The 25,624-nt window shown below is 35.8% G+C and overlaps 2 protein-coding genes across 5 annotated transcripts in view; one reads left to right on the top strand and one right to left on the bottom strand.

The window, feature by feature from the left end:
* LOC125073648 (epidermal growth factor receptor kinase substrate 8-like) overlaps positions 1-6,112 on the top strand; it is a 34,365-nt gene extending 28,253 nt beyond the window's left edge. For all 3 annotated transcript variants that reach the window (XM_047684551.1, XM_047684550.1, XM_047684549.1), the window contains 7 exons: positions 116-240; positions 651-794; positions 1,224-1,263; positions 3,411-3,533; positions 3,984-4,102; positions 4,447-4,635; positions 5,259-6,112. In XM_047684551.1, coding sequence (XP_047540507.1) covers positions 116-240; positions 651-794; positions 1,224-1,263; positions 3,411-3,533; positions 3,984-4,102; positions 4,447-4,635; positions 5,259-5,330 — 812 coding nt within the window. In that variant the 3' untranslated portion in view covers positions 5,331-6,112. The remainder of the gene's footprint in view (positions 1-115; positions 241-650; positions 795-1,223; positions 1,264-3,410; positions 3,534-3,983; positions 4,103-4,446; positions 4,636-5,258) is intronic.
* LOC125073650 (hexokinase-2-like) overlaps positions 5,627-25,624 on the bottom strand; it is a 35,052-nt gene continuing 15,054 nt past the window's right edge. For both annotated transcript variants that reach the window (XM_047684555.1, XM_047684553.1), the window contains exons 2-11: positions 20,098-20,290; positions 12,281-12,434; positions 11,807-11,918; positions 11,116-11,222; positions 10,331-10,551; positions 9,699-9,907; positions 9,077-9,214; positions 8,555-8,697; positions 8,132-8,265; positions 5,627-7,884 (exon numbers count right to left, since the gene is read on the bottom strand). In XM_047684555.1, the coding sequence (XP_047540511.1) occupies positions 7,795-7,884; positions 8,132-8,265; positions 8,555-8,697; positions 9,077-9,214; positions 9,699-9,907; positions 10,331-10,551; positions 11,116-11,222; positions 11,807-11,918; positions 12,281-12,434; positions 20,098-20,265 (1,476 nt within the window). In that variant the 5' untranslated portion in view covers positions 20,266-20,290 and the 3' untranslated portion in view covers positions 5,627-7,794. The remainder of the gene's footprint in view (positions 7,885-8,131; positions 8,266-8,554; positions 8,698-9,076; positions 9,215-9,698; positions 9,908-10,330; positions 10,552-11,115; positions 11,223-11,806; positions 11,919-12,280; positions 12,435-20,097; positions 20,291-25,624) is intronic.

Raw genomic sequence — 25,624 nt, 5'->3', positions numbered from 1 at the left:
AATTGTCAATAAGTGGTACAAAGTTTTATTGCATAATTTTAAATTAACTAAACCTTAAATTTAGTTTACAAATGTATGTAATTATCAAATATTTCAAAGATATCGCTCTTTCTAGATGACTTAGGCGAGGCGTGGGCGAGGGGCGTGTCTGCGCGCGGGGGGCGGGTGGTGCGCGTCACCTACCCCCGCACCGCCAACAATGACAAGGAGCTGACCGTTGTACGCGGGGAGTATTTAGAGGTAAGTACATTTCATTCGGCACATTTGCACAAGTAATTCTTAGACTGCTCATCGTTATCATTATTTGCATTTAAATATCCCAATTTTTTGGTGAGCTTTGCTGCTGGATTACTTCCCCGCTAATGTAGGTGGTTACACAATCAAACGATGGATGTACTTAATAAACACATCGTAGCCAGTCTTTCAGTGCCTAAGGTCATAACCCTATGCGTTGCTCTTTTCAACTTTAATGGTACCATACTAAATAAAAATATATCAACACATATAGACCTATAACGTATTTATGTTTATAATGCGAAAAACATTTCTTGTTATCCTCTAAAACACCTTAACATAGTTAAACTCGAGAGCGAAGTGACCCCTAGAAAGGCGTATATGATTAAAGTAAACTAGCAGTGATATAACCCCAGGTGCTGGACGACTCCCGCAAGTGGTGGAAGGCGCGCAACCGACGTGGCGTGACGGCGCACGTGCCGCACACCATCGTGGCACCCGCGCTGTCGCCGCCCTCCTCGCCGCATCTCTACCCCAACCCCATCTACACGCATTATCAGGTAAAGAGTTAGAAATTACTCAAATTGTAATTTTTTTATAAAATAATATCTTTTATTTTATAAATATATACTTATGTCTACTGGCCGGTTCCGCCCTCGGCAACATTCTCAAGAGAGACGAGCCAATTGCCAACGACATATTACACAAGCGCACTCTCTATTTCCACAACCGAAGAAAATTCAGGCGTACTACCAACAGCTTTGCGTGCTTTCCGAGACATAAGAGTTTACAACATAACTCTCAGATTGAGGTCTGCTACTGAGGATTATTGGACCGATAATACATCTTGATCAATAACAACTATCACCCTTTTGCCAAAATAGTTCGTGATCGGGACCAACGAAGCGGTTTATCACCAGTTTTTTACTATCATAATATGTATCTATTCACTAACTTCTACTTCTCAAAACATACACTTTATCCATCAGGAAAGCGGTGGAAGGGGCTCCGGCGGTAGCAGTCCTACCGGTATGGCGGGTAGAGGCGCGGCGGGGGGTGCGGGTGGAGGTGGTGCGGGGGGCCCCGGGGGCGCCGACTGGGTGCGCCGCGAGCGCCTCGGCAAGAAGGGCGAGTTCCGATATTTCTAGCGCCGCCGATGACTCGACTTGAACCTGTAGCCTCACATATGTACTTATACTCCCATATGTAATCGTATGTGACGCTACAAGTACTCACCTCCCCATCTCTGGACGTCCTCTACCAAAGCGCTTAACGCACGCGCGTGCAGTCCGCCAGGACATCGCTTAGTCATAATTTATATATCGATTTAAGATATTTATTATTCCGCGTCACGTACGCTCGTATCCGTGTAGATACGTACTGACATAGTCTTGTGGCATCGAGTCGGCGGCGCCGGCTCGGAACGCGTCGCCCGCGTGCGTGTGTGCGTGTTGTCGTGTCTGTCTCAATTCTGCGTGTGTGTTGCTATTCGCTGGGAACGTCGAAGCGCAGTACCGACTCCACAGGGCACCGGTATCGCTCGGATGATACTTCCACTGACACGTCTAGTTTGTGTTTGTGCGTGTGTAGTCGTAACTGTGTGTGTACGCTTGATGTATCGTTTACTGCTGTATCAGCGTTATAAAATTGTAACTTGGTTTCAACACTAAACATTTCGATAAAAAATAGTATATCTTTGAAAGAATTGTCAACATCAGCGCTATTAGTGACCTACGAGTCTGATATTAATCGATAGTGCTATGTTTTATTTAATGCAGTGAGTTTGGAGTTATATAATATATAACTTAGAATATTTGTTTTATTAACAGAGTCTATATTTTTACTTCAATAATAAATTATTATCGTACGTCTAAGTTATATGATAGATGTTTTGTAAATCAACTCATTATTATCTAAACTCATATGTATTTTGTACAGGGGGCGGGAGGGGGCGATTACCAATAATGTTTATCTTAATAAAGTACACTCGTACATTGTATATAGCGTCACTAACCACATGTCCGGCCACAGGGAGAATGCGTTTTGGACAGCTTCGTGACTTTGAATTGGCGAAGAATTTACGATAAACATATTATCATCATTTGTCTGCCCTGCAGACGAATAATATCATTTTTTTAACTTACAATAAATGCTATAATAATATAGCTAAAATTTATTCTAAATACAAACTATGTGAACTGTTTATGTTTGCAGTCACCAACCGCTACACTAGACAGATATAGTAAATAAGGAACGCATTCTCTCAGCGACCGGACTCCGATGAGAACTGTAATCAATTTGAAATTGACAACAGAGCTATTATTCCGTAAGAACAAACTTGGAACCCGACGTAGAACTCGATTGTTAAATTTTATACAGTGATATTGACGACAATAATAATATACAAGTCCATCGCCATATACCTAAAGGTCCAAGCATTCTATGGTCGGGCCGAGTTTCGTATTCGTTTCTTACGAAATAGCTTTGCAGAGTCGTCCCGCTCCGCTCACCTCTGCAGCCGAATATACTCCTTGTTATATTTACATTTTATACCCTGAATAAACTATTTAAAAAATACTTAAACTAGTCTATTCTTTCCGCCTTCCTATTCGATTTAATTGAAGAAAAAAATAACACTACATATCTAAGCGTTTTAATTCTCGCCCTGAAATAATATGTTTAAAATATTTCTACAATCATTAGTGTGATCTGTGTGTGCTTTGCTTATGCCTGTGTTATCTGTGGCGCGACGTGTCGCGGTAAGTGTTATGCTAACATTGTGTGTTATTTGCAAATAATATTTTAAAATAACTATTAACTTGTAAGTGTTGTCAAATTTTATGTTTAATACTTACCTACCTAGACTTCGTTAGAACGTCCATTTTAATTATGTTGTCTAGTAGAAATTGTTATTTGCTTTTTTTATGTATTTACAATAAATAAATAAAAAATATAAATATAAGTAGTAAAATGGTTTAAATGGTCAATTATCAAAGTATCTAACTCCTAATTATAAATACAATAAAGACGAATTTCATTATGATTCTAGAAGCAATAATTTTATAAAAATATCCCGATAAATATCAATAAATTGTGTTAAATATCTAATAAGAAATACAACATAGAAAATACTTTTCCAGTATTTTTCGAATCAAAGATTGCATACAATACTTCAGTTCCAGAATCGCCACGTAAGGTTGAGAAAGTGGTACCACCTCCTCCACCGCCGCCGCCGCCGCCACCCGAACCTCCAACGCCAGCACCCGTGATCGTGCCCCTCAAAACTGACACCATGAAGTGTAAGCCAAATCCCTGATACTTTTGGAGCTGCTCTCACATACCACCCACAATAGGGGTATATATACAAATTTTAGATTAAAGAACAAATATAAAAAGGAGTTGACGTAAACGTATAAACCTTTCTCTTGAATTAAAACTCTTTTTATTAATCATCTGTTGCGGAGTTTAAAATATCTAAGCAAACAGATTTAACTTAACTTTGTTATTACGACAAACCAGACTAAACATAACTCAATAAGGACGGAACGCGATCAAAGTATTCGCATCAAAAATATAGTATGTAGCTGTTTCAAGTTGACGTCTAAAGCCCCTCCAAGTCCTACTACACTTTATAAGAAGTTTGCAGTGCGGTTCGGTGGCTGTTTCAACTTATATAACATTAAATTTAAAAAATTACTCAGTAAAATATATCATTATAGACAAAAAAATTATATTTACTAATTCACCAGCGACTAAATCAGTAACGAGCACCAGTAGTGGCCTGCACGAGGAATTGAAGATGGTATTACCCCAGATCCAGCAACGCCGGCTCGACTTCAAAAAAACCCCTGATATTTTCATACACCAGGTAACGTACACAACTTTCACCAGTGAAATATTTATCGACAGTAGATTGTTTAGAAAATTTTAAATATTCATAGGTGTGTTTAATGTTTGTCGGTCAGTGTGTGTTCCTCTTCCTACCAGCTGCCGCTTTCTTGCAACTACGGCGAGTCTTGTGCCCAAATGTTTGGGGGGATTGTTTTCTTGAAGACAAAATCTGATTTGTATTATTCTTCGTTTGCTTATGTTTATATAATTATTATGTATGTGTTGTAGAGAAAAGGTGTTGTTGTTATTAAAGTTGAACTCATTGACTATTGAGAAATTAATTCCAAAAAAAAAACTATTACAAGAAATACTGATTTTCAGAAATCAAATCCTGATGAAGTAGCAGCTTGGTTAGAAGCGAAGGGCTTCAGCTCGACGGCTCAGAAACAGCTGCGGGTATCTGGCCATCAGCTGTTTGCTCTCTCGCGCACGCAGCTGGAGCGTGTGCTCGGACAGGACGAAGGCAAGCGTCTCTACAGCCAGGTCCTTGTGCAGAGAAACGTGTCTGGGGTAACCAAACATTTTAATAACGCAGACTTAAATGTTAATGACTTAATGATAATAATTACAAACCCAATGTAATACAATTAGAAAATAATACATTTTTTTGATAATTTGTTTGATGCTATAAGCCAATGTAACTACAGGCACAAGAGTCGTAACAACTCAGTTCCCAAGATTGGTGGCGCATCGGCTATGCAAGCCACGGTTAAAATTTTCATATGACACCAATGTCTATGCCAGTGATGACCATCAGATGACTTATTTGAACGTCCTCCTACTATAAAAAAAGATATACCGAGCACAATTTCGTGCAACTCGAGTAAACGCAAATCAGTTTTCTATTGACTTTGCAAAATGAGCGACTTCATGTTGTATATTAAACTTTTTTGTGTAAAGTAATTTTATTTTATGTTGAAATTGATCTTTTGTAAATACACAAAATATTGCTTTAGAACATATTATCACGTATTAATAAGAATATTAACTAAAAAAAGACATACTGTTGGAGTCTCGAGATCCAAGACATCATCCTCCTATTCCGTTCTATTCACTAGCAAACTCGGACTTGATTCAAAGTTAAATAATTAATTAATGTTGTATCTCTGTGTTGGTTGCTTTCACGCGCACAGTACAAGACGACATCAGCGTCGGAGCTGCAGAGCATACTGCGCAAGGTGCGCGAGAAGGTCGAGGTCTCCTGATCGACGAGCCCAGGAACATGCACAACATGCACAAGTCAAACAATACTAGCACAGGAAACCCGGAGACCACACGTGACATGTTCGATCTTCCGGATTATCACAGAAGTTCCTCTTATTGCTAATATTAATTTAATAATTTAATTAATGATTTAAAAGTTATAGGTTTTCTTATAGATAATAAATATACTGTCATATTTTTTAATGTTATTCGTTACGGTATTTCATTTTCTTTTTTTTTAATTTGTTAAAATAGCGATACAGGAAGTAACAGCTGGGAGTTTCAATAAAAGATTACGTTGCAATAATTCGATTATTTATTCAATCTTTTCTTAAAATTATAAAACAATAATATTTTTATGGCCATTTACGATTTAACGCCACCGCAGCCAAATAAAAATCAGCGAATATCGGTTAGTTTAAATTGAAATAAATAAAACCTAACCGAGCCTGTATTGGTGCATTCGCCGGTTTTCATTTGGCTGCGGTGGCGGTAACACGTAAGTACCTTTTTTGTACAGATAATATTAAAATATAAAGCTGCGAGTTTTGTTTTCTAACAATGTAAAATATAATAACTTATATGTAGTAATCATTTCTAATAAACGAATGTAAATAATAGGTAAACGTTACAAATGCTTATCACCAGCTTCCTTAAGCTACAGTAAGTAGAGCACTTACTTTAATAATAAATATATCCTTCTATTTTGAGTTACTATTACTATTAACATTATGTAAATAGTTCTATGTTACAATATCCATATATTTATTTAGTTGCCGTAAAATAGTCTTTTATTTTCGTTTAATATCTATCCTACCCAACCCTGATACTTAATGTAATACATTAATTCTATTTAGATAAATCACTTCAAATCTTACGATTACAATCACTGGAGTCACCCTCTCTGTGTCACTTGGTCAAACGAAGCCGTTACATCAGTGACGTCACAATATAAAGGTTTTTTATAATTTGATTATTCGTATTCATTACACGGAAAGAATCGATTAATTAGACATAAAATTGTCTTGAAAGAACGCCCAATACACGCCACGCCACGAAGTGGACGTCCTTACTCTCCTAAAACAATATTAATACTTGCTTGCAGAGAAAATGTAAATACAATTAAGTTTCATTTTGAATATTACAAATGCTGTATAAAATAAACTTCAAACTTGAATCTAATTAGTGACGTCACAGACATTCGACAATCCAATCTGACAGGGAAAAGCTACATTTAACTCTCTTATTACTGTTTGACATCTTAAAATGATTTCGCGACCAAGTCTAAAGTATCCTCCCGTCCAATACAATCCAATAAAAGTATACCTAATGAGTATGGCACGAACAATAGTATCTTACTTTCTAATAACTATATATTATCTTTTGTATATTTTACTACAAAACACATCAAACAACTCGACCCGCGAGCGACGACACACACGCATGCGCACAGCTACACTTCAGACTTTGCGGCCTCACTACAACGCCTGGCCATTTTTATTTGTAAAATATGTTTCTGACCAATCCTACATAAGTCTACAAAATCAGTTTATATTATTATAATCAATTTCGGTTTGAAATGAGTTATTAATCAGACATTATTAAACGTACTCGTGTTCCGGATCATTACCCCTCGTGTCATCATGACGCGCGGACTGATAAAACTCGAATTGTTAACAGCAGTAAGACAACTAAACTAAATTAATAGTGAGAGACAAATACCTTGTGTAAACAAGAGTTGTAAGATAATATCTCGTGGGATGTGTAATTATTATTTTATGTATGTGCGAGGAAAATTGAAATTATTGTCATTTAAAAAGATCGTAACGACCACACGACCTGAGTCGCGGTGCGATCACACAGGAGACACCCTCGGGACAGAGGTCGTTTGGAATCTCAAATTATACATTAAGGAAAATTAATATAAGAACCATAAATATCGTCATTCCTAAAAATGTTTAAGAATTAGTGGTTTCAATACAAGTAGAATCTTTAAAACAGACGATATCAAATCATTTACAAAGTTATAATGTGTACATTTTACATACTATTTCGTATGCAAATACATGTCTTTTTTTATACAGATACATGAATAAAATAAACAATAGTACTATCGCTATCGAAAAATAAGGAAATATCGCTAGCAATATGCAGCTCTAACAATATGTAACTCTATGGTTGCATAGTAACCAATTCATTTGTGATCTAAATGTTTCAACGCTGATCAAAGTCAGATCAATTCATCAGAATTTGAACCGTCATTGGTGGATCGAACTGATGTCCCAATAGGCGACCAATGAGCGGTCAGAATTAAGATCAATGTTTAAGACATTAGACGAAAGCGATGTCACTGGACGTGTATACGAAAATGCGGACATTATATTGGTCATAACTCTCTCTCCCTCCTCTCAAATAACTACAATTCTTATTTCTGAACGAGCGCGATGGTCAAAACGCCCGTAAGACTTAGAGCGAGCGCGCCGCGATCCTGGCGGCGATGGCGGCGGTGAGCGCGCTGCCCTTGCCGCTGCCGTCCTCGGCGCCCAGCAGCGTGAACTGTTACGAACAAAATAGCACGACTTAGTAAGACTATTCTCCTACATATGTATCACATACTCATCAATTATGATACTACCCTGTTAATCTATTGAAAACTTTCTACCTTATGGGGCCTGTATTTTGCGCACACACTTGTGTTCTAGAATATTTTATCACTGACACACTCAGTTTTAACACAAGACATACGCGAATTATGTGCAGCTGGACGTATGAATATTGGTGATCGGTGGTAAACAACAAATACCTTGTGGTTCGGCGCGAGCAGCGCGATGTACCTCTCCATCAGCGTGCGGATACGCGGGTGGCGCTTGAACACCGACCCGTCCACCGCCACGGACACGTGCGCACGCGACATACGATGCAACAGCGTCGCGATACCTGACATTGAACACCGTAACTAAATATAATGTAATCTTATAAGGAGATGGTACGAGTGGGAAACATGACATAAGAATGCGAGTTCAGGCATAACTGAGTTTCTGTTGACCTGAGATTATGTATATTCATTTAATGCTCGGCGATGAAGGAAAATATCTGGAGTCAGGTCAAAATATGTCTCACATGTGTTCACAAAACCATCTCTTCAAAGGTTTGCTATAACTTTCATTTTTATGCCGATTTTTTTCTTTTTGGCAGTGATAGTGAAATATCCCCATGCCGTACTCACAGACAGAGACGAGCTGCGCGGCGCGGTTGGAGATGACCCTGGCGACGTGCTGCGCCACGAGCGCGTCGTGCCGCGAGACGGCGCGGCCGCACGCGTCCCGCAGCGCCTCCGCCGTGCGCGAGCACACGCCCGCCACGTTCTCTCTGGAAATGGGAAGGATGCTTTTACAAATGTATAACACTGCTTTTGTTAGTTGGAACGAAGTTCTTTTAAGCGAAACTTAAACTTATTTTTTATTAATGTTTTAAGTTTTATGGGATTTTTAAGATCTTATAATTAATTATTCACAAACGTTATTAAGATATTTTATTGTGACTATCATTTAATATTATTATGGCTTAATTCTTACTAATCAATTGTAAAAATTGATTAGTATAAATTAAGAAGAAGCTTACGAACAATTCTATCGTGCTTTTTACTTTACAACACGGAGAATCAATAAACCTGGTAAAACTACTCAACATACAGACACGACCTTGTCAAAGTTTTACCCTTTTAAATTAATATTTATAAACAACTCACTCCTCGAAGAGGCTGACGTGTGCAGACAGCAGCGAGCCGCGCGCAGGGATTGCGGGGAAGAGCCCGTCGCGCGCCAGCCCACTCAGCACCGCGCACAGCAACTCTCCTAGGTACTTGCCGCCGATGTACTTCTCAAAACTATAATTTATTATTTAGAGACATTAGACATTAGTTAACTACGCAATAAAATATTGTTATTCCCTAACTCTCACAATCCAATTGAACAGCATTGTATCCGACAACTACTGAATTCCGGGCTGGTATTTAAACCCTAGACCTCGGGGTCGGCAGACCAGCTCTAAGCCTCTAACTGTTTAGTTAATCTATCAACAACTTGACCAGCAATATTTTGTTTAAATATGTAACTATCAATATAAAATCCACAAGCTTTTGTTCCTCCTTTAAGTTTACATGTGTTATATATTTACGAAGCGCAGTGATTTCCTTAATTTTTCTTTTCGTTTGTTTGATTTAAAGGAGAAATTTATAATGGTAACGTTCCGAACTCAAAAAAACCTTAAGAGTACATATCAAATTCTCAGATAAGTATTCAAGGAACAAATGAAAATGAAAGCACGAGAAAAGACATACATTCAAAGATGAAAATACTTGTAATACATACGTAAACGATGTAGCGAGGAGAGAATTGTCATCGACCTCCTTGTCGAACTCAGTACGTAAGAAAGAGAGGCAGCCATTGTCCCCGAAAGCGCCCCATTCGATGTCCACACACACGTCCTGCACTCGCTCATGTGCAGCCTCCCAGTGCTGCACGCGCTCCGCGCGTTCCATATAGCAGCCGTTGGAGCCCGTGCCCATTATAACTCCGATCTGGAAATTAAATAACGAAGCATGATAACGCATTAGCCTGAAATCACCCATTCAGCCTACAGCCCAGCAACCCCACCTACGAATATGCCCATAGACGTTGGTGACACGAATTTTAAACAAACACAAACTACGACGATTTGTTCCCTCAATCCTCGACTAAGATTCGTTTGCTCTTAGCACTGGGAGTTTCCTGGATTGAGATGTAAGATATTTTTTTTATTATATAGGCAGGCTTACGAGCAAATACATTGGGGCTGTAAGAAATATAAACAATTCCTTACATAACGTATTTGCTACCAACCTCGTGGGCTGAGATATTTACCACTTGTGCCTGTTACTCCTATACTATACTGGTTCACTTACCTCTCAAACCAGAACGTCTAAATCATCTATTAGTAGTAATTGACTAAAAAATAAACATACCACAACTGCAGGATCGAGCTGCGCGCCTGCAACCAGCGTGCCCGTGGTGTCGTTGAGTAACACTTGCACGGTGACACGCAGGCCGCGCGCGTGCAGACAGCGCTGCAGCAGCGCCGCCACGTCCACGCCCTCCATACCGCCGCATTTAAAACTTTTGGTCCACGTGATGAGCTCGCCCGATGATATCGAATGCTGCTTCATCGGAAACGAAAATGTGAATCCTGGCGACAAGAGAATAAATTAACAAGGAGTTGAGCTGAGGACATCGCATTATGAAATCTATTTGATTAATAATTTCAATCTTATTTTGTAAACAGTTGCACGTCAGTGACAATCATTTTGTAAACATAACACGAGAATTATAGATAAGCTTATAACACCAAGTTTCCGATCCCCCATGTTACATCCTTTCTGGGATAAAACATTATTTTTGGAATTAAAATCTCGCTGTTATTGCTTTTTAAGTTTGCTAATAAAATATAAATATTAAATATTACAAATTTTATGTTAGCAAAATCCATTTATATACCAGACATTGAATTACTCAATACAAGATTATACGAATGAAAAAAGGGTGGATCTAGTATTTTGTTGCTTTTCAAGCATATTTTGTTAATTCGATAGATTGAAAAGAGTAACTAATGAGTTAATTGCAGATTATTCTGGCTAGATTCTAAACGCTGTTGTGGAATATGCCCCAAAACATCTTAAAAAGAAGAATAGAATAAACTAGACGGACATTTACCAAAACGATTTATCAAAAACATGTTGACAGGATAACAAACCTAGGGATAGTTCATCATTCTCCATGCCTTCGGTGCGCAAGAAATCCTGCACGCAGTCAGCCAGGAAGTTGAATAGATCTTCACCTGGTCCGAGGCGCAAGGCGTCACTGAACAAAAATTATTTTAACGATCTCATGTGCAATAAAAAAATGTTTAGTCATTTTGTGCAATAATCCTTATCAGGCTGTGAAAGAGATCGGTGGAACCAAAAAGCCGCCAAATTTTGCATACTTATCGTAAGATACTCGAATTTTAAGCTGAATCTTGTTAAATATTTCAAAAGAGATTCTAAGCTAAAACTTTTCTATTCTTCTCTATGTTCAACTATAAGACGTTAAGTACTATATTAAGTACCTTCTCAAGAATACTGTTTAGAGTCATTATTTATTGCAAGTTCAAACATACCAGCTAATAATAATAATAAAGAATTGTGAAGCAAAAATTACAGTCTACTGGACGAAGACCTTCTATCCTTTTGAGGAGAAGGCTTGATATTTACTCGATCAGGCTTTTCCAAATGCGGGTTAGTGGAGCTATTGGAGGCGATTTCATCCGATATAAATATAGATAACACCGTCGATTATATTGATTCCCAAGAGCCACACACCGGGTCTCAGCTCCTCAATATAATATTGCTAATCAAATGATGCTAGGAACTCTTGAGGGAATCAAATACTCATTCAAAACATACCTGATATGATACTGCTTTACATCTTCTCGGACGAGTTGACCAGCTTGAAGCTCCAGAAGTAGCACGCGGAAGTTAGTACCACCGAGATCGAGTGCCAGGAACACGCCTTCCTCTGGAATTATTACAATAAAAGTTAGTGTTATTGTTAAAGATTGCAATGTTTGTTTCTAAATAGAAAGCTAGTGTCTGTGTTGGAGTGGTGTAATTACCCCAGTTAGGCTTTACTTTGTGTCATAGCATCAGTATCAGTATCATTGTTTCAATTTTTACGTCGAAGCCTAATTTAGAAGACATTTATTTTACGATATTTAAGTTGTTGGCTAAATTATAAAGAGCTGACCTAGATGGAGAATTGTTTTTTTTCATTGTAAACATCATTATCATAGAAATCAGGGCTGCATATTTACAAACGTTAGCATAGGTTACGCTGCAGTTTACATCTTACAATTAATATAACAACGAATGTCAACACACCGGTTCCGTCGGGAAGCTCAGGAACATATGTATTTTCCATTTGGAGACTAGAAGGTCGTTCGCGCAGGCCGTTTTCAATTTCTCGCGAGAATACCTCGCCGACACGTCGCAACGTCGCCCCACAAAGCATCAGACCGGCGAGTCGGGAGTCTATCTGCAAAGTTTTATAAAATCTCATTTAATTCTTGTCGTCTAACAGCGGAGATCTTAGAGAATCTTAGAGAAAGTATATTTAACTCAAAGATTTTCGAAAACAATAACAATATTAATGTTTTTATTTATAGCAAGAAGATTAAAATAAAGAATAATGTTTAGTCGATACAAAGCTAGGACGATAAAAACATTTAAAGGCGTTATACAAATGCAGTTGCTTGAAATAAAATTTAGGTTTCCGTGTTATCGAGGAAAGACTTACTAAATCATTGATTGATTTATACAAACATATCGATATACAACAAATTAAAGAGCAATTAAATAAAAAATCACAAGATAGTAAGGAAGGCTTTCATTAAAAGATATCTACGTCTTTAGTATTTTTAATGTTGTAGTTAATCCTACTCTTATCATAATAAGGCTTAGTATTGAGTGGTGTCGGATGTCTTTTATGATATTGACTCTTGACAGCTCATTCGTCTGGAAATGTGTATTCCGTGGAACTATACTACATCACGTGATTTTAAGTGTATCACATATATTTAACTATTTTCGTATGTGTGTGTACGTTTATTTATGTATGTATTTGTATGTATTACTATAATTTTTAGTGTTAAGTAGTTAATGTTATACCTAAATCTGGTACTAGCTCCTCACTTGAATGTCAACTGTACCTACATATTAGTAATTAAACTTATATCGTATAGGTCCGTTCACTCAAGACGGCGCACCTCCGCGTCAAATCATCGCGCGCATTAACAAATAGAATCGAACTTGTATATATTTTTGTCGTCTTATTCTTACATTATTCTTTCATCAGTCAGAGTGAATATATCTATAACATGAGATCTTGGTTAAATATGAGGAGATATAAATACATTTTTATTATTATTATTTTACTTTGTACTAAATTTATCGTGATTACAGAACTACGAGTACGTAACTGTAACAGTAGACTACAACTAGACTCTTCTCTCTTTTTCAGGAGCATGCTTATTCCCCCACGCTTCTTCAATTCGCGTTGGTTCCTTTTCCATTGCAGAAATTAGACATGTCAAATTAAATCCTTTTAGCAAATTTTATTTGTATATGACATATTAAGTAGATTATAAAGTATAAAAGCAATATCTAAAATTCAAAAACAATTTATCACTAAAGTTTAACCTTTATTGGCATCTCGTTTATTGATATCTATGAATTTAACGATAAAATGCCATAAAATAAAATCAATTGCAGGTTATCGGGGGGCGCTCGCAGCGTCGGCGCAGAGCTGGCCCGAGCTGCCCCCGATAACATAATGACCATGTTATTGAAGATAACTGACATTTGATTCTGCAATTAATTATGAAGATGTATGGTCGCAATATTCCCGAGACAGTTCGGCCCCTTGTGATTTATTTAACGTATTCAGTGACAGCCCGTTAGCACAATTATTCATTGTTCATTGTATATATGGAGGGGATATTATATGTATCTAGACCACAGCCTGAATTATTTGTACAATTTGTGTCTTTAAGAGAAACCTAATTCTACGAAATAAATTAATATGGTCAATTAAGAGGACGGTCCTTGCGGAACGCTAAAATAGCGCTTACTATTTTCAAAATATCTTAAAACTGGAGCATTGATTATGGATAAAAAATACATTCAGTATGTGAATAGATATATCTCAAGTTTCACCGGATCATATTTATAAAATATATATCAATAACTTAGTAAATTCATCGTCAACATCACTCCAAATACTGAAATCGACCTTTTCTATTAACATTTTTAAGCTATTTAGCGGCTAGTTTATACATGTATTTTTGGTTAAATGGGGACACAAAAGTGTAAATAATAAATTCACCATGTTCAATTTCTATTATATCACACAATATTATAGAAATTTTTATTTAAATATTGCTTAATTTTTGGCATTCGTCGTCCATACTATTTAGTATGGAGAAAATAATTTGACGGTTTTGACTTATTATTCGACATTTCTGTCAATAATTTTTCAGTCCCTCCCCAGAGCCCAAGGTGAGAGCACGTCAGTTTTTATTTCGAGCCGAGTCTTATAATTTCGCGTAACGTCTACGCACACATAGATAAGTTAGCATAAGGGTGGGGCGCTAGTGTCGTTTGATGCAATTGTTAATTTTTACTTTTTATAATAGTTTTGGACTTTTTTGTAACAAACTATAATATATTTGTTACACTTAAGTACATAAACTAGGTAAATGTGATAATTAATCACATAGTAAGAAAATCAAATCTAAAAAGTGTACGAAGGGTAACCTCTTTCTCCTAATGTCGAATTAAAAGTACAAAATTGTAAGAATAAACATAGTGAATACCTGAATATACTTGAATGTAATGTAATGTTTGCACTATCCTGCTTATTTTTTTCTCTATATTCGAAATTTAAAACAAACACCAACTCATACCATTACTCATGTCGTTTAGTTCGTCTGGTTAATTTCTAATTATTTAAATGCTTTATTAAAATAGTGCATAGTGCTAAGAAAAAACGGTTGATATACGTTCCATTGTGTATTAATGCTATACTTAGTACCTTTCATGACCAGATACCGTCAACGGCCCACCCCCCTGATTTTTGTGTAATATAAAATAATTTTAATTGAATTATTTCATAAAAATACGTAATTAAATTTTTAATAATAAAGACTTGTTTAGCCACGAAAAAGTATTTTGTCTTTAGTTTTTTGTTAGTTAAAAAAATATTTGATTAATATTTACCTATTTTTATTTATAAAATTTATGTTCTTTACGCCCTAATTCGGTATACCTTCCAAGCTTAAAATATCCAGAAAATATTAATTGTTTAATTAGACAAATGCGGTTGAAACAATAAAAATCATAATGTATATTAAGCATCTTAATGCACTCTGACCGCACCCTATGCTAACAAATAATTTATAATTGTGTTTGCGAGTGACAACCTTATAGCTAATACATTACTCGTAATTAAATGTATTTTAATAAATCCTACGTTATGAACGCGCAATGAAAATTTAATTTATTCGTTGCACCTAAAACAAGCAACTAATTCTGTCCGGGGATGCGTACGATACACTGCATAATGCAACTGTATTATTGGAAAGTACCTATGTGTGTGTGCTAAATTAAATTCCCACGCTTACAAACTACGCTCTTAAAAAAACGCGCTAATTTTTAACAAACTTCATAATGAATTTGTTATTTATTTATTTTTGGTGTGTATAGACAATACAAAAGTATAGAATACGAGGTCTATGCAACGTTTCTAACAACGAACGTTAGGTATCACGTAGGATATTATCAAATGTTCTAGCTCCAAGGTAGATAGGGGCCTGATAACGAGAAAGTAAATCCCCTACGACAATAAAAAGCTTAGAACAGTATCTATCACAACATTTGCAATGAAATTAAAATTATCTTTATGGCAATTATAAACACGACCACCGACCAATGGGGCAATATAAAATAGAATTAAAGTACTTGCTGTAATATAAGTCGAAGCTGGTGACGTCAATGTCATTAATATATTATTGGCACTAAATTATAGCGCATTTATGGTTTTTGATGGCGGTAGGACTCTTCACCAAAGTCGACCTCACATCAAACTAGAGGAGCTTTAAGTAGCATCCCGGAGTCTGGGAGTTGGCATTGTATGGCGTCCCATCGGGTTATGAGTATGTGGAAACAGAGATTGCACTTGTGTTTGTTGTGTCGTGTCGTTCGATTGACAACAATCAGAAGCACGTCATCGCAATTTTAACAATATTTACTTAAACAAGTCATCAAATTGATAATTTAGAAAATTTTAGTCGCTTTTCTAGATTTGCAATCGTGGCGCTAGCGGCGCAGTTATCGTATTGTATGATGCAAGCTCTGAATTTGCGTAAGTTTGTTTCATCGGAGTTGTTATACAAACATCACTATCGAAGTAATAATTGTATAAATAATTAAGATATCGTATCTACGCCTCACTTGGTACATGTCTACAAAATGTTATGCTTTCATTATAAAGCTGACGAGTTGTCTGTTTAAACTCTCTAATCTTATGATCTATCAGAGCGAAAATAGTACGCAGCACATCTCAAGCTAACGTTGATCACCGAATGATCAGAAATCTAATTAGGCTTAATGTTTTTTTTTTTTGACAATAAAAGCAAATTTTCGTTAACAGTTCTTCTGTTCAAAAATGTTAACTGTATTGATATGTCTTAAACCAACGTTAAAATCTGCAAAATAACATAAACATACACAAGGAAGAAATATAAAATATTTCTTTTAAACATTTTGTGTAGGTATTTAGCAATTAAGTCAAACAAGGCCCCGGATGCTGTCTGAAAAAAATGGATGGGACTTGGAATATAGATATTGATTGTCTTTGCGAGGGAATTATTTTATTTATATATGCATACGAAAGAACCAATTAAAAATAACAAGAAAGACGTATCACGTATAGTAGAAATTAAGACACAGGGATGGAGAAATGTCAATTAAATAAATAATGTACTAGTTAAACAAGCATTTGACGAGTTTGCCAATTTTTTTTAAATATTGGCTGTCCGGGTGTAGCGACCAGTTTTGGAGACACAAATAATTTTACCTATCAGGTTGATATTTAATTGAAAAGAAAACTTGTATATCACGGCTAAAAGTCTAACACTGAGATAATATCTTCAGTTCAATTGACAAATCCTCGAGATTGAAGAGAAATCATTCTCGATTGTATTGTAATGCTTTTAATTTATTTTCATTGCTGAGGAAGTCCTATAAATAGTAATAATTCTATTTCTAAACAGTTTAACAATCTGAGAGACTGACAAATCAGTTACAGCAGCTCTTGAATTGAGACAAGTTGTTATTAATCAAAGCGAGGCCGACTTCCACTGTGAGTCTGTGACGCGTTTGCGTCCGCGCTCCAATCCCCGAACCATTGGTCTTGTAAGAATTTACGTATTCCACGCGATTGTCTATTGGCTCTTCTTTATTGTGTATTACGAAAAATTCTTGATTAATGTATCTTTATTTATAACACATTTCTATTCCCCAACTACTTATATCCACTTTAACTTTACTTCCAAAGTTCCGATAATAGATTATTCAAGCTCTCGACCAATTACATCACATCAATGCGATGTCAAATGTTGTTTATTTGGCTTTTGGCCTCTTTTGGTCGGAATAGACTATACGAGTATTGCTGCTCGAATCAGAAAAAGAGATGATTCCATAATAAGTCAATAATTTGTCAAAAACAGCTTCTCATTGTCTCACTGCTGGGCTAAGGTCTCTCGAGGGTATGGCTCAGGCAAGTGTGTACAAGTTAAATCTGCTACAGATTTCTTTTTAATCTAACACGAGTGAAATGTAATCAAAAAGTGTTACTTTGATCACGCTATCTCTTTGGATAAGATTCACATGTTGCAACCACTGCGTCATCGAGCGACGTCTGAAGTATATTTTAATAACGGTCGGATAGAATAGTAGGAATCTTTTAATTCTCCACAATTACCGAAGTCTCGGTCAATCAAAGCGCCATCCGTCACAATTGAGTGCAGCGAATCGTAACTCGTCAAATAATTGCACGTGCAGCACTTACTTCCACTTAAACTCATTGTTTTTCATAAACCATGTAAATAATATATAACAATCACGTTTTATAAAATTTTAAAAAAACAATACTTATTGCTATTTTAAAATTTCATTTCTTTTCAAGTATTTATTTTTGCACTATTGAACCGATTTTTTAAAAATAATTGAAAGATATTACTGGTTCGGCAAGTAGATTCTAAACTCAATAATTAGCTCTTTTCCGACACTTGAATTTCAGGTATGTTCATTAAACACAATTAAATATGATTTATTCTGTATGGAACAAAACTAACTTTTTAATCAGCAAAAGAAATAATCTTTTATCGAGTAATAAGCCTTTTTATTGATTAATATTACATTAATTCGCAAAACTATAAGTAAGTAAAACGTAATATTACGTCTAATTCATTTGACAGTTATTTATTAAGTTTGCCAAAGTCTGACCAGTTATCAAGTGCACTCTAACCCCCCCTAGTCATAACCCGATGGGACGGAAAGAGTAGAAATATTATTAATTATTTCAGAAGCCATTTCTCTTATTCTATTTGTCTAAAACATCGGGTTTTATTGAGGTATGTATTCAAATAAACTAGCTGATAATGGTGTCTATTCATGCGCTCCTGTGTTTTAGGCGCAATCGTTACTTCGCAGCACACTATCGCGTAGTTAACACGACGAAGCGCCCGCGTAGATACTCGTGTGTAATTAAGATAAACTTATCATCACTACGAGGAAAAATCAGAGTTTTGGGTGACCTCGGGCGAAAGGCCAATCAATATACTATAATCTTTTATTATTATTTAATAATAATAGCGTTTACACGTACTTTATATGTATAGGTATTAACCGTCTACAATAATGGAGGTTTTATATGTAGGATTTTTTGCATGCATATTCATTACAATTGACTTAATTTGCACGATTTTAACGTGAAATATAACAGGAAATGTCAAGCCAGCAATGGGCGATAGGCCAATTGATGGAGATTATCAGAAAAATAATAAAAAATAATTATAAATAATTAAAAAAATATTGGCTTCTTAAAAAAAATCGAGTAATTGACATCCTGTGACAGTCTTTCAAGCTTTGTGACTACGAATCTTGAACATGTTTTGATTTTTTTTTGTGTAACGTATCCCTGAATAATCCTTTTATAAATTGTAATCTATCGATACAAATTGCCTCCGTTTTAGAAAAACATCATTTTATTGCGCAACCATTACGCAAAAAAGACTACATCATCCATTTTTATGTGACTGTCTTTTAAAAAAATGTACTACGCTCTTTGAGTCTTAGTCTGGATTCTAAAATAGTACTGCACTTAGTAGACTACGCCTAACAAAATAAAAAAAAAACGTTGTAAACCAATTGAAAGTTAATTATTCTTATCACTAAAATTGCTTAATATTTAATGCTTTTCTTATATTTATTTTGATTTCGCACTCACTGACGATCGGTCTCAACCCGATAACATAAGAGCAATTAATTCGACACGCCATATTAATCCTTATCAAAATGAATAACAAATTATTTTTTTAAAAAATTCTACAAATTAAATTACGATTAACAGGCTACGACTTGGAAGATTTTTTCCGGGACTAGTACCAATTTGAGGTGATTTTGCCCAGATAATTGGAATTGTAAAACACAGAAAAATGTTGGTAGCATTCTTGCCTCCATTTCATGCGATCACAACTAGCAGTTAATAAATAAATTTAGCTTAATAGTAAATGCTTAAAATTAAAATTACTTTAAATCGGCCAAACTCACATGTAAAATATGCCACATTCTAATTCGTACCACAAGGATGCCATCACAAGAATAGAAATTTCCGGTATGCACTTATCGGATCAGGAAACGGAAATAAATGCAAAATGCTAATATCGGTTTTAAGTAAATACTTTTTACTTCCTTACCACTTTATATTAGGAAAAATAAACGTTTCAAGAATCTATAGAGTTGTTCAGTATGAACGACCTCAAAACTTACCGCTCATTAGAGCAGCATGTTTAGAGAGGCTAGGACTACCCTCATTTAATATACGAACTATGACTGTCCGTAGGTAATTTTGGCGGTACCTTAATAGCTCGTGCTCTGTCATCAAGCTGCAGTGGGGGTGGTAAGAACTGCTGCTCCCAGGTGCAGTTGGTCGGAGTGCCGTTGCTCGTACTGTTGCCATTGATGTATCCCGCGTGACCGTTGACGCGAGTGTCTACTGACAAACTGTTTTCTATTGCCGTCGACATTGTTGTGTTGTTGTTTAATAGTGTTCTGTAACAAAACAAAAAAATATATATAAATTAACTTTTATAATAATGTTGCAAAAGAACCGGCTGGAACAGAAAGAATGGATGAACACGCTTGTACCTCATAGCCTCCGTCTCTTTTATTTGTGAAAAAATATATCACACTTTCTTAGGAGGTGCAACATCATTTACGCAAATCATACGCGTTAGTAAAATCTTTAAAAAATATTCCGAATTATTCATTGCAAAATTAAGCCGAAGATTTCTTTAGTGTTGTATTACTTAATATACTGGTGAAAATTAAAAAAGATTAGGATTAAAAATTTAGCAGAAAAAAGGTAACAACTACTATATTTAATGGTTGGTACTTTGTTTATTGCTATTACATACTTATTCTTATCTAAGACACTAAATATTGTAACAAATAATTACATAACAATTTTTGCAAGTGTCATTCGAAAAATAAAAATCATATTTTTTAATCAGCTTCAGTAGGGTACATTACCACAAACTTATCCTACACTATTTACATGAAAACCAACTTATAGCCGTTGTCTCGCAGCTGTATAGATAAATACTGTCTCTTTCTATCAACCGTTACTCTACATTAGAAAGAAGATAACGAAGCATTCTATAATTTCATTCAAAGAGGACTACTATATACAAGCAGGTGAACTGACAAATAGGCCAACTGGTGGTAAGTGCTCTTCGCTGTCTTCATTGGCAGTGTAACGATATCAACCATTCCGACATCGTCAATTCGCCATCAATTGGCGCACTCGTCCAATAAACCGAATCACGATGAGCATTGCTGTTTGGCGATAACTTAATAACAGCGCAGGCCATATAATACTATACAAATGTGTGCGTATAAAAAAACAATACGTTATTCAAACACTTGTGTATACAAGTTATTTCTGTATATTCTCTTAACGATTTCGAATCCGACACCGAAGTGAGTTCAATGCCAGAAACAATTTCTTGTCAGACACCCATTTTGTTTTATTGACCTGCTTTCGAACCCTCGGGAACTGTATCCTTAGTAAGTATTACACGTAGGTATATCCTCTCCTTAAGTAGCATTATCAATCGAAGACTATTATCAGTTATGAAATATTTTTGGTATAATCTATGACGTTAAACGTCCGCTGATAAGATACACGAGAAAGCTACCCAGTGTCTACTAAGTCAATTATTTGGAAAGTAGATTAAACCAGACAGATTTCTAGACCTCAGAATGTGGCATCCTATCTCGTCGATGCATAATAATCTTATGTTTTAGTAGCTCAAGGTTAAGTAAAAGTATCATAATAAATGTCCCTCTGCTGGGCGTAGGCCTCCACTCTTTTAGGAAAAGTAGATTTGGAACTTATTCCAGGACTTTGCTGCAATACTAATAAATACCAAACGAAGAGGCCCTTACAGCTGAGCCGTATCGAAATCTAAGTTTATAATTTAATATGTTAATTATTTGAAATGAAAATGTTTTACAGGCCCTTTAGCGATGTAAAAGTCGCAGGCTCAATCTTGACCCCTGGAGATATTATCGATCTCCTCTAAAAAGGTTATTTTCTTAAAAGCTTTAACTTTATTTATCATTTATAATAAGAATGTATATATTGTAATCGGAAGTCAATGAAACTGTGTAAATGAAAAATATAACGACTAACGAGGTTTTTTCCTGAAAGGAAATAGAGATTACTATAATGACGGCCGCCATTACGGTAAATCTTGGAAATTACATTTATATTTCAATCGCGATTTCCTGTATTTTTATATGACTTCGTTTTATGTAAATATTTAAATATAACGAGTTTAATATTTTTAACAGGAATAATTTACTCGTATTAATCATGCATATCCTGTTCTAATAACAGGACTAGAGACACTAGAGAGTTAGTCAGGGTAGGTTCCATATTGTACCGCTAAGCAGCATAACTTTGTTCTGGTTTAAAGGGTGAGTGAGTCAGTGTTTACAGGCATAATATCTTAGTTTTGAAGTTTGTTCGCTTTGGTAATATGAGGAATCATTTTTTTAAATGTCAAAGTGTATGGGCGACTTACCATCGGGTAGCCCATTTGTCAGTCCACCTACGTCTATGACAAAAAAGCAAACTAGAATTGACGTGATGTGATTGGCCAACTCGAATAACATCAACGGTATCGATTATTAATTCGTGAAAAAAATATAGTTAGAGCGGCTCTCATCTCATCTCATGAAATAAATTAGTTTAGAAGTAATGCTAAATGCTAACAATACTAACTACGTTAAAAATATTATTATGCAGTTTGATAAAGTCTTAATAAAAATATATTTATTGCACGCAGGTCACGACAGTCGTGTAAACAGAAACACGACATCGCAGTCGGCGGCGGCGCGGCTGTGACGCGGCGACGCGCCCACCTTTGGCGAACATCTATCGTTCTCCCAACTACATAATTCAAGATATCAACGGTTTTTTTTAGCTGAATGCTAATATTATTTCAACAACAGCAACGCTTATTATAACTTTTATATTTAAAGTCGCCGTTTATGTGTGTGGGTCGAGTCTTGCAAGTGATTTTTATAACCAATTATAGCCGTCCTTTTGTTTCTTGTAGTGTTTGAATTAATTTTCTTTTTTTACAATTTAGGTTATATTTTAGTAGTATTTATAATACTAGACAAACTAGACAAATCACGACCGCATGGAATGATGACAATAATTTTGTATATGTGATTGGGAAGATTGACAAATTCATTCATTCATTCATCGGTAAGTTGTCATCAAAGTCCATCATCGACGCACTGCCAATGTTGGGAACGAAGACGTTAGGTATGTCTCTTGTGTCTGTAGTTACACTGGTACACGCACCCAAAGGGATTTGCACAAAACCCTCACTAAGTAAAAGATTGATTTCCCCGTTAAACATTTAAAAAAATTACATTTCAAAATCTACTTATTCTTCTACTATGAATTTAGCAATATACTGTAATGGGCGCGACGCGTCGTTGTGAAATATTTATAGAGATAATATTATCACTTGGGCACTCAAAAAAACATAATATTATCTCACTCATTAGACTTCAAAAATAATAATAACGATAAAACATCCCAACCCAAGCTTCGGATATAACCAACAATTAATGCCACAATGGCAACCAACGTTGGACGACTTCCCCAACTTTGCGGAAAACTACGAAACTTAATAACAATATAAGTGATTAGTAAATATATAATATTTGATTGCACTCAGGTAATAATTTATTACTCTGAGAGATTTACCGAGCGATCTCTAGACTCTAGAGTAACGCGCAATATGAAGCTGTATCTTCTTCAATATTATTTGAACACAAACGAGGAGAACAACAAAGTAGACTTATCTTTGATAATTCAAATATAAATAAATAATAACCGAGACAAACATTCTGCAATAAACACGCTTTCATTCGTTAGTCTAATGGCTAGATTATACACAGGGCTACAGATTCCAATGTACAGGGTTCGAACTCCAGGTCAATATAAACGCATCACGGGCTTTTAGGCATAACACTTTAAGCATAATAATGTCTATAAATGTTCATTAGTATCCTCATCGTCAGGAAGCACGTGAAGCTAACTGAAAGCCTTGCTTCGTGTTCGTTCCATTGCATTTTGAGATTGAGGGAATATAGAGTCAATTTACTTTGATTCCTATGTAGAGTAAATAATAGCTTAAAGTTTTTCTTTCAACATAAGCCAAGTCAACCGACCAGTCAAGAAATATATCATAATTGAATAACTCACGAGTACGACACGCCAACCAGACCTCGACCGTGAAATAATAATAATAAGTAATGATCATTGTCGTGGTAATAAGAGCTACATACAAGTACATACGTACGTCCGTCCATTACCGCGAGTGGAGTGAATCTTGAATAGATGACTATGATTAAAGAATACAAATTACATGAAATTAATTCAGTGTCGTATTCTCTGCCAACTTCCAAACTTCGGACTGCTACTGGCTTCCTTGACAGAAGAAACCTAGTCACTTTTAGTAGCCAGACCTGGGGCTCGAACCGAGGTCTGTTCATAAATTTCACTGTACTAAACGCATTAAGAAATCTTTCAATAAGACACGTTTCAATGACCAGCAATAAAGGCTACAGACGTACGTCGCGTCCGCGGCTTCACACCTCTCATATCGAATCACTATCGGAGTTAAAAATAAAATGTGTACAACGAAATTATTTATCGTTATCATTCAACTGTAACAGCTGTTATGTAAGAGCCGATTCGCTCAAACAATTCGGTCCAAAATTATATATTATATCTACAATTAATATTAATTTAAAAGGAATATTTTATTCAATCGCTTTACAATTATTTATTACTCTAGTGTTTATTGTCACCGGTGTGCAAAACTTTATCCGAACACGAATCTCATTAAAGACGAGATTCGTTCCCAATTTTGTAATTACTGATCCTTCCTTCTTTATAACCTCTGATCCTGAATCACAACTACCTCTGTGTAGTACCTCCGTGCTCTAACGTCGAGTGACGCCCACGTCTCACGTCCTTTAGTGACAATAATGAACGGAACGCGCTCGTATTAGAATAATTAGCTCTCTATCGCGCCGACGTCGGTTTAGCCGCTGATTCTAATGTGATAATTCAGACAGCAGTCAGCACACACAAACCCGCCTAGATGTGTTGTTTAGCGAAAATTTTCAACATTCTGTTTTAAAAACAAAAGTAAACCTGATTTCTTTCGCCGGCTCGTCTCGAGTTTGAATTGCTTATTTCTGAACTAGCAGTAGATTTGACAAGCAAGTGTAGTGCTGCACATTCTATGATTTAGAATTTTGAATTGGAATTATTTATTTTCTAAACAGCTCATCACTTATTCACAAACTACTGTCAGTCAACTAGTCTCAGGAGAAATACAATGAGGATGAATCCTTTCAACTCGTATCAGTCAATGCAATCTTAATAGGAATATCCTCTACGCTGCAATCTTCTCCCCCGTGGAACGTCGGCGTCGCAAAAGATTCAATGACTTGTAACGCGCAATATAAGTGTGCCGGCTTTAAGTTGGGCTCTCGGACATTCGCGCAAGTAGCTCAGTAGTAAGTAGTAGTAAAACAATCACAAAAATAATCTGCTATTTAGGTATTTCCGTACGAAGATTTGGTAACCGCACAAAATGTGTGCCCAAATTCAAATCTCTAGCGTTTACCGCAACCAAAACATAGAGTTATATTTCGGAAAAACAATACTTATATTGCTAAAGACATATTATTTTCATTATTAATTTATAACATTTGTTTTAACTGAATATATATTATGTTAATCAACTGCAGAGAATAAATATAAACTTAAACTATTACCTTATT

Source organism: Vanessa atalanta, chromosome 25 (genome assembly GCF_905147765.1).
Source record: "Vanessa atalanta chromosome 25, ilVanAtal1.2, whole genome shotgun sequence".
Lineage (NCBI taxonomy): Eukaryota > Metazoa > Arthropoda > Insecta > Lepidoptera > Nymphalidae > Vanessa > Vanessa atalanta.
The sequence above is the reverse complement of the archived record's forward strand: the minus strand, read 5'-3'. Positions and strand labels throughout refer to the sequence as shown.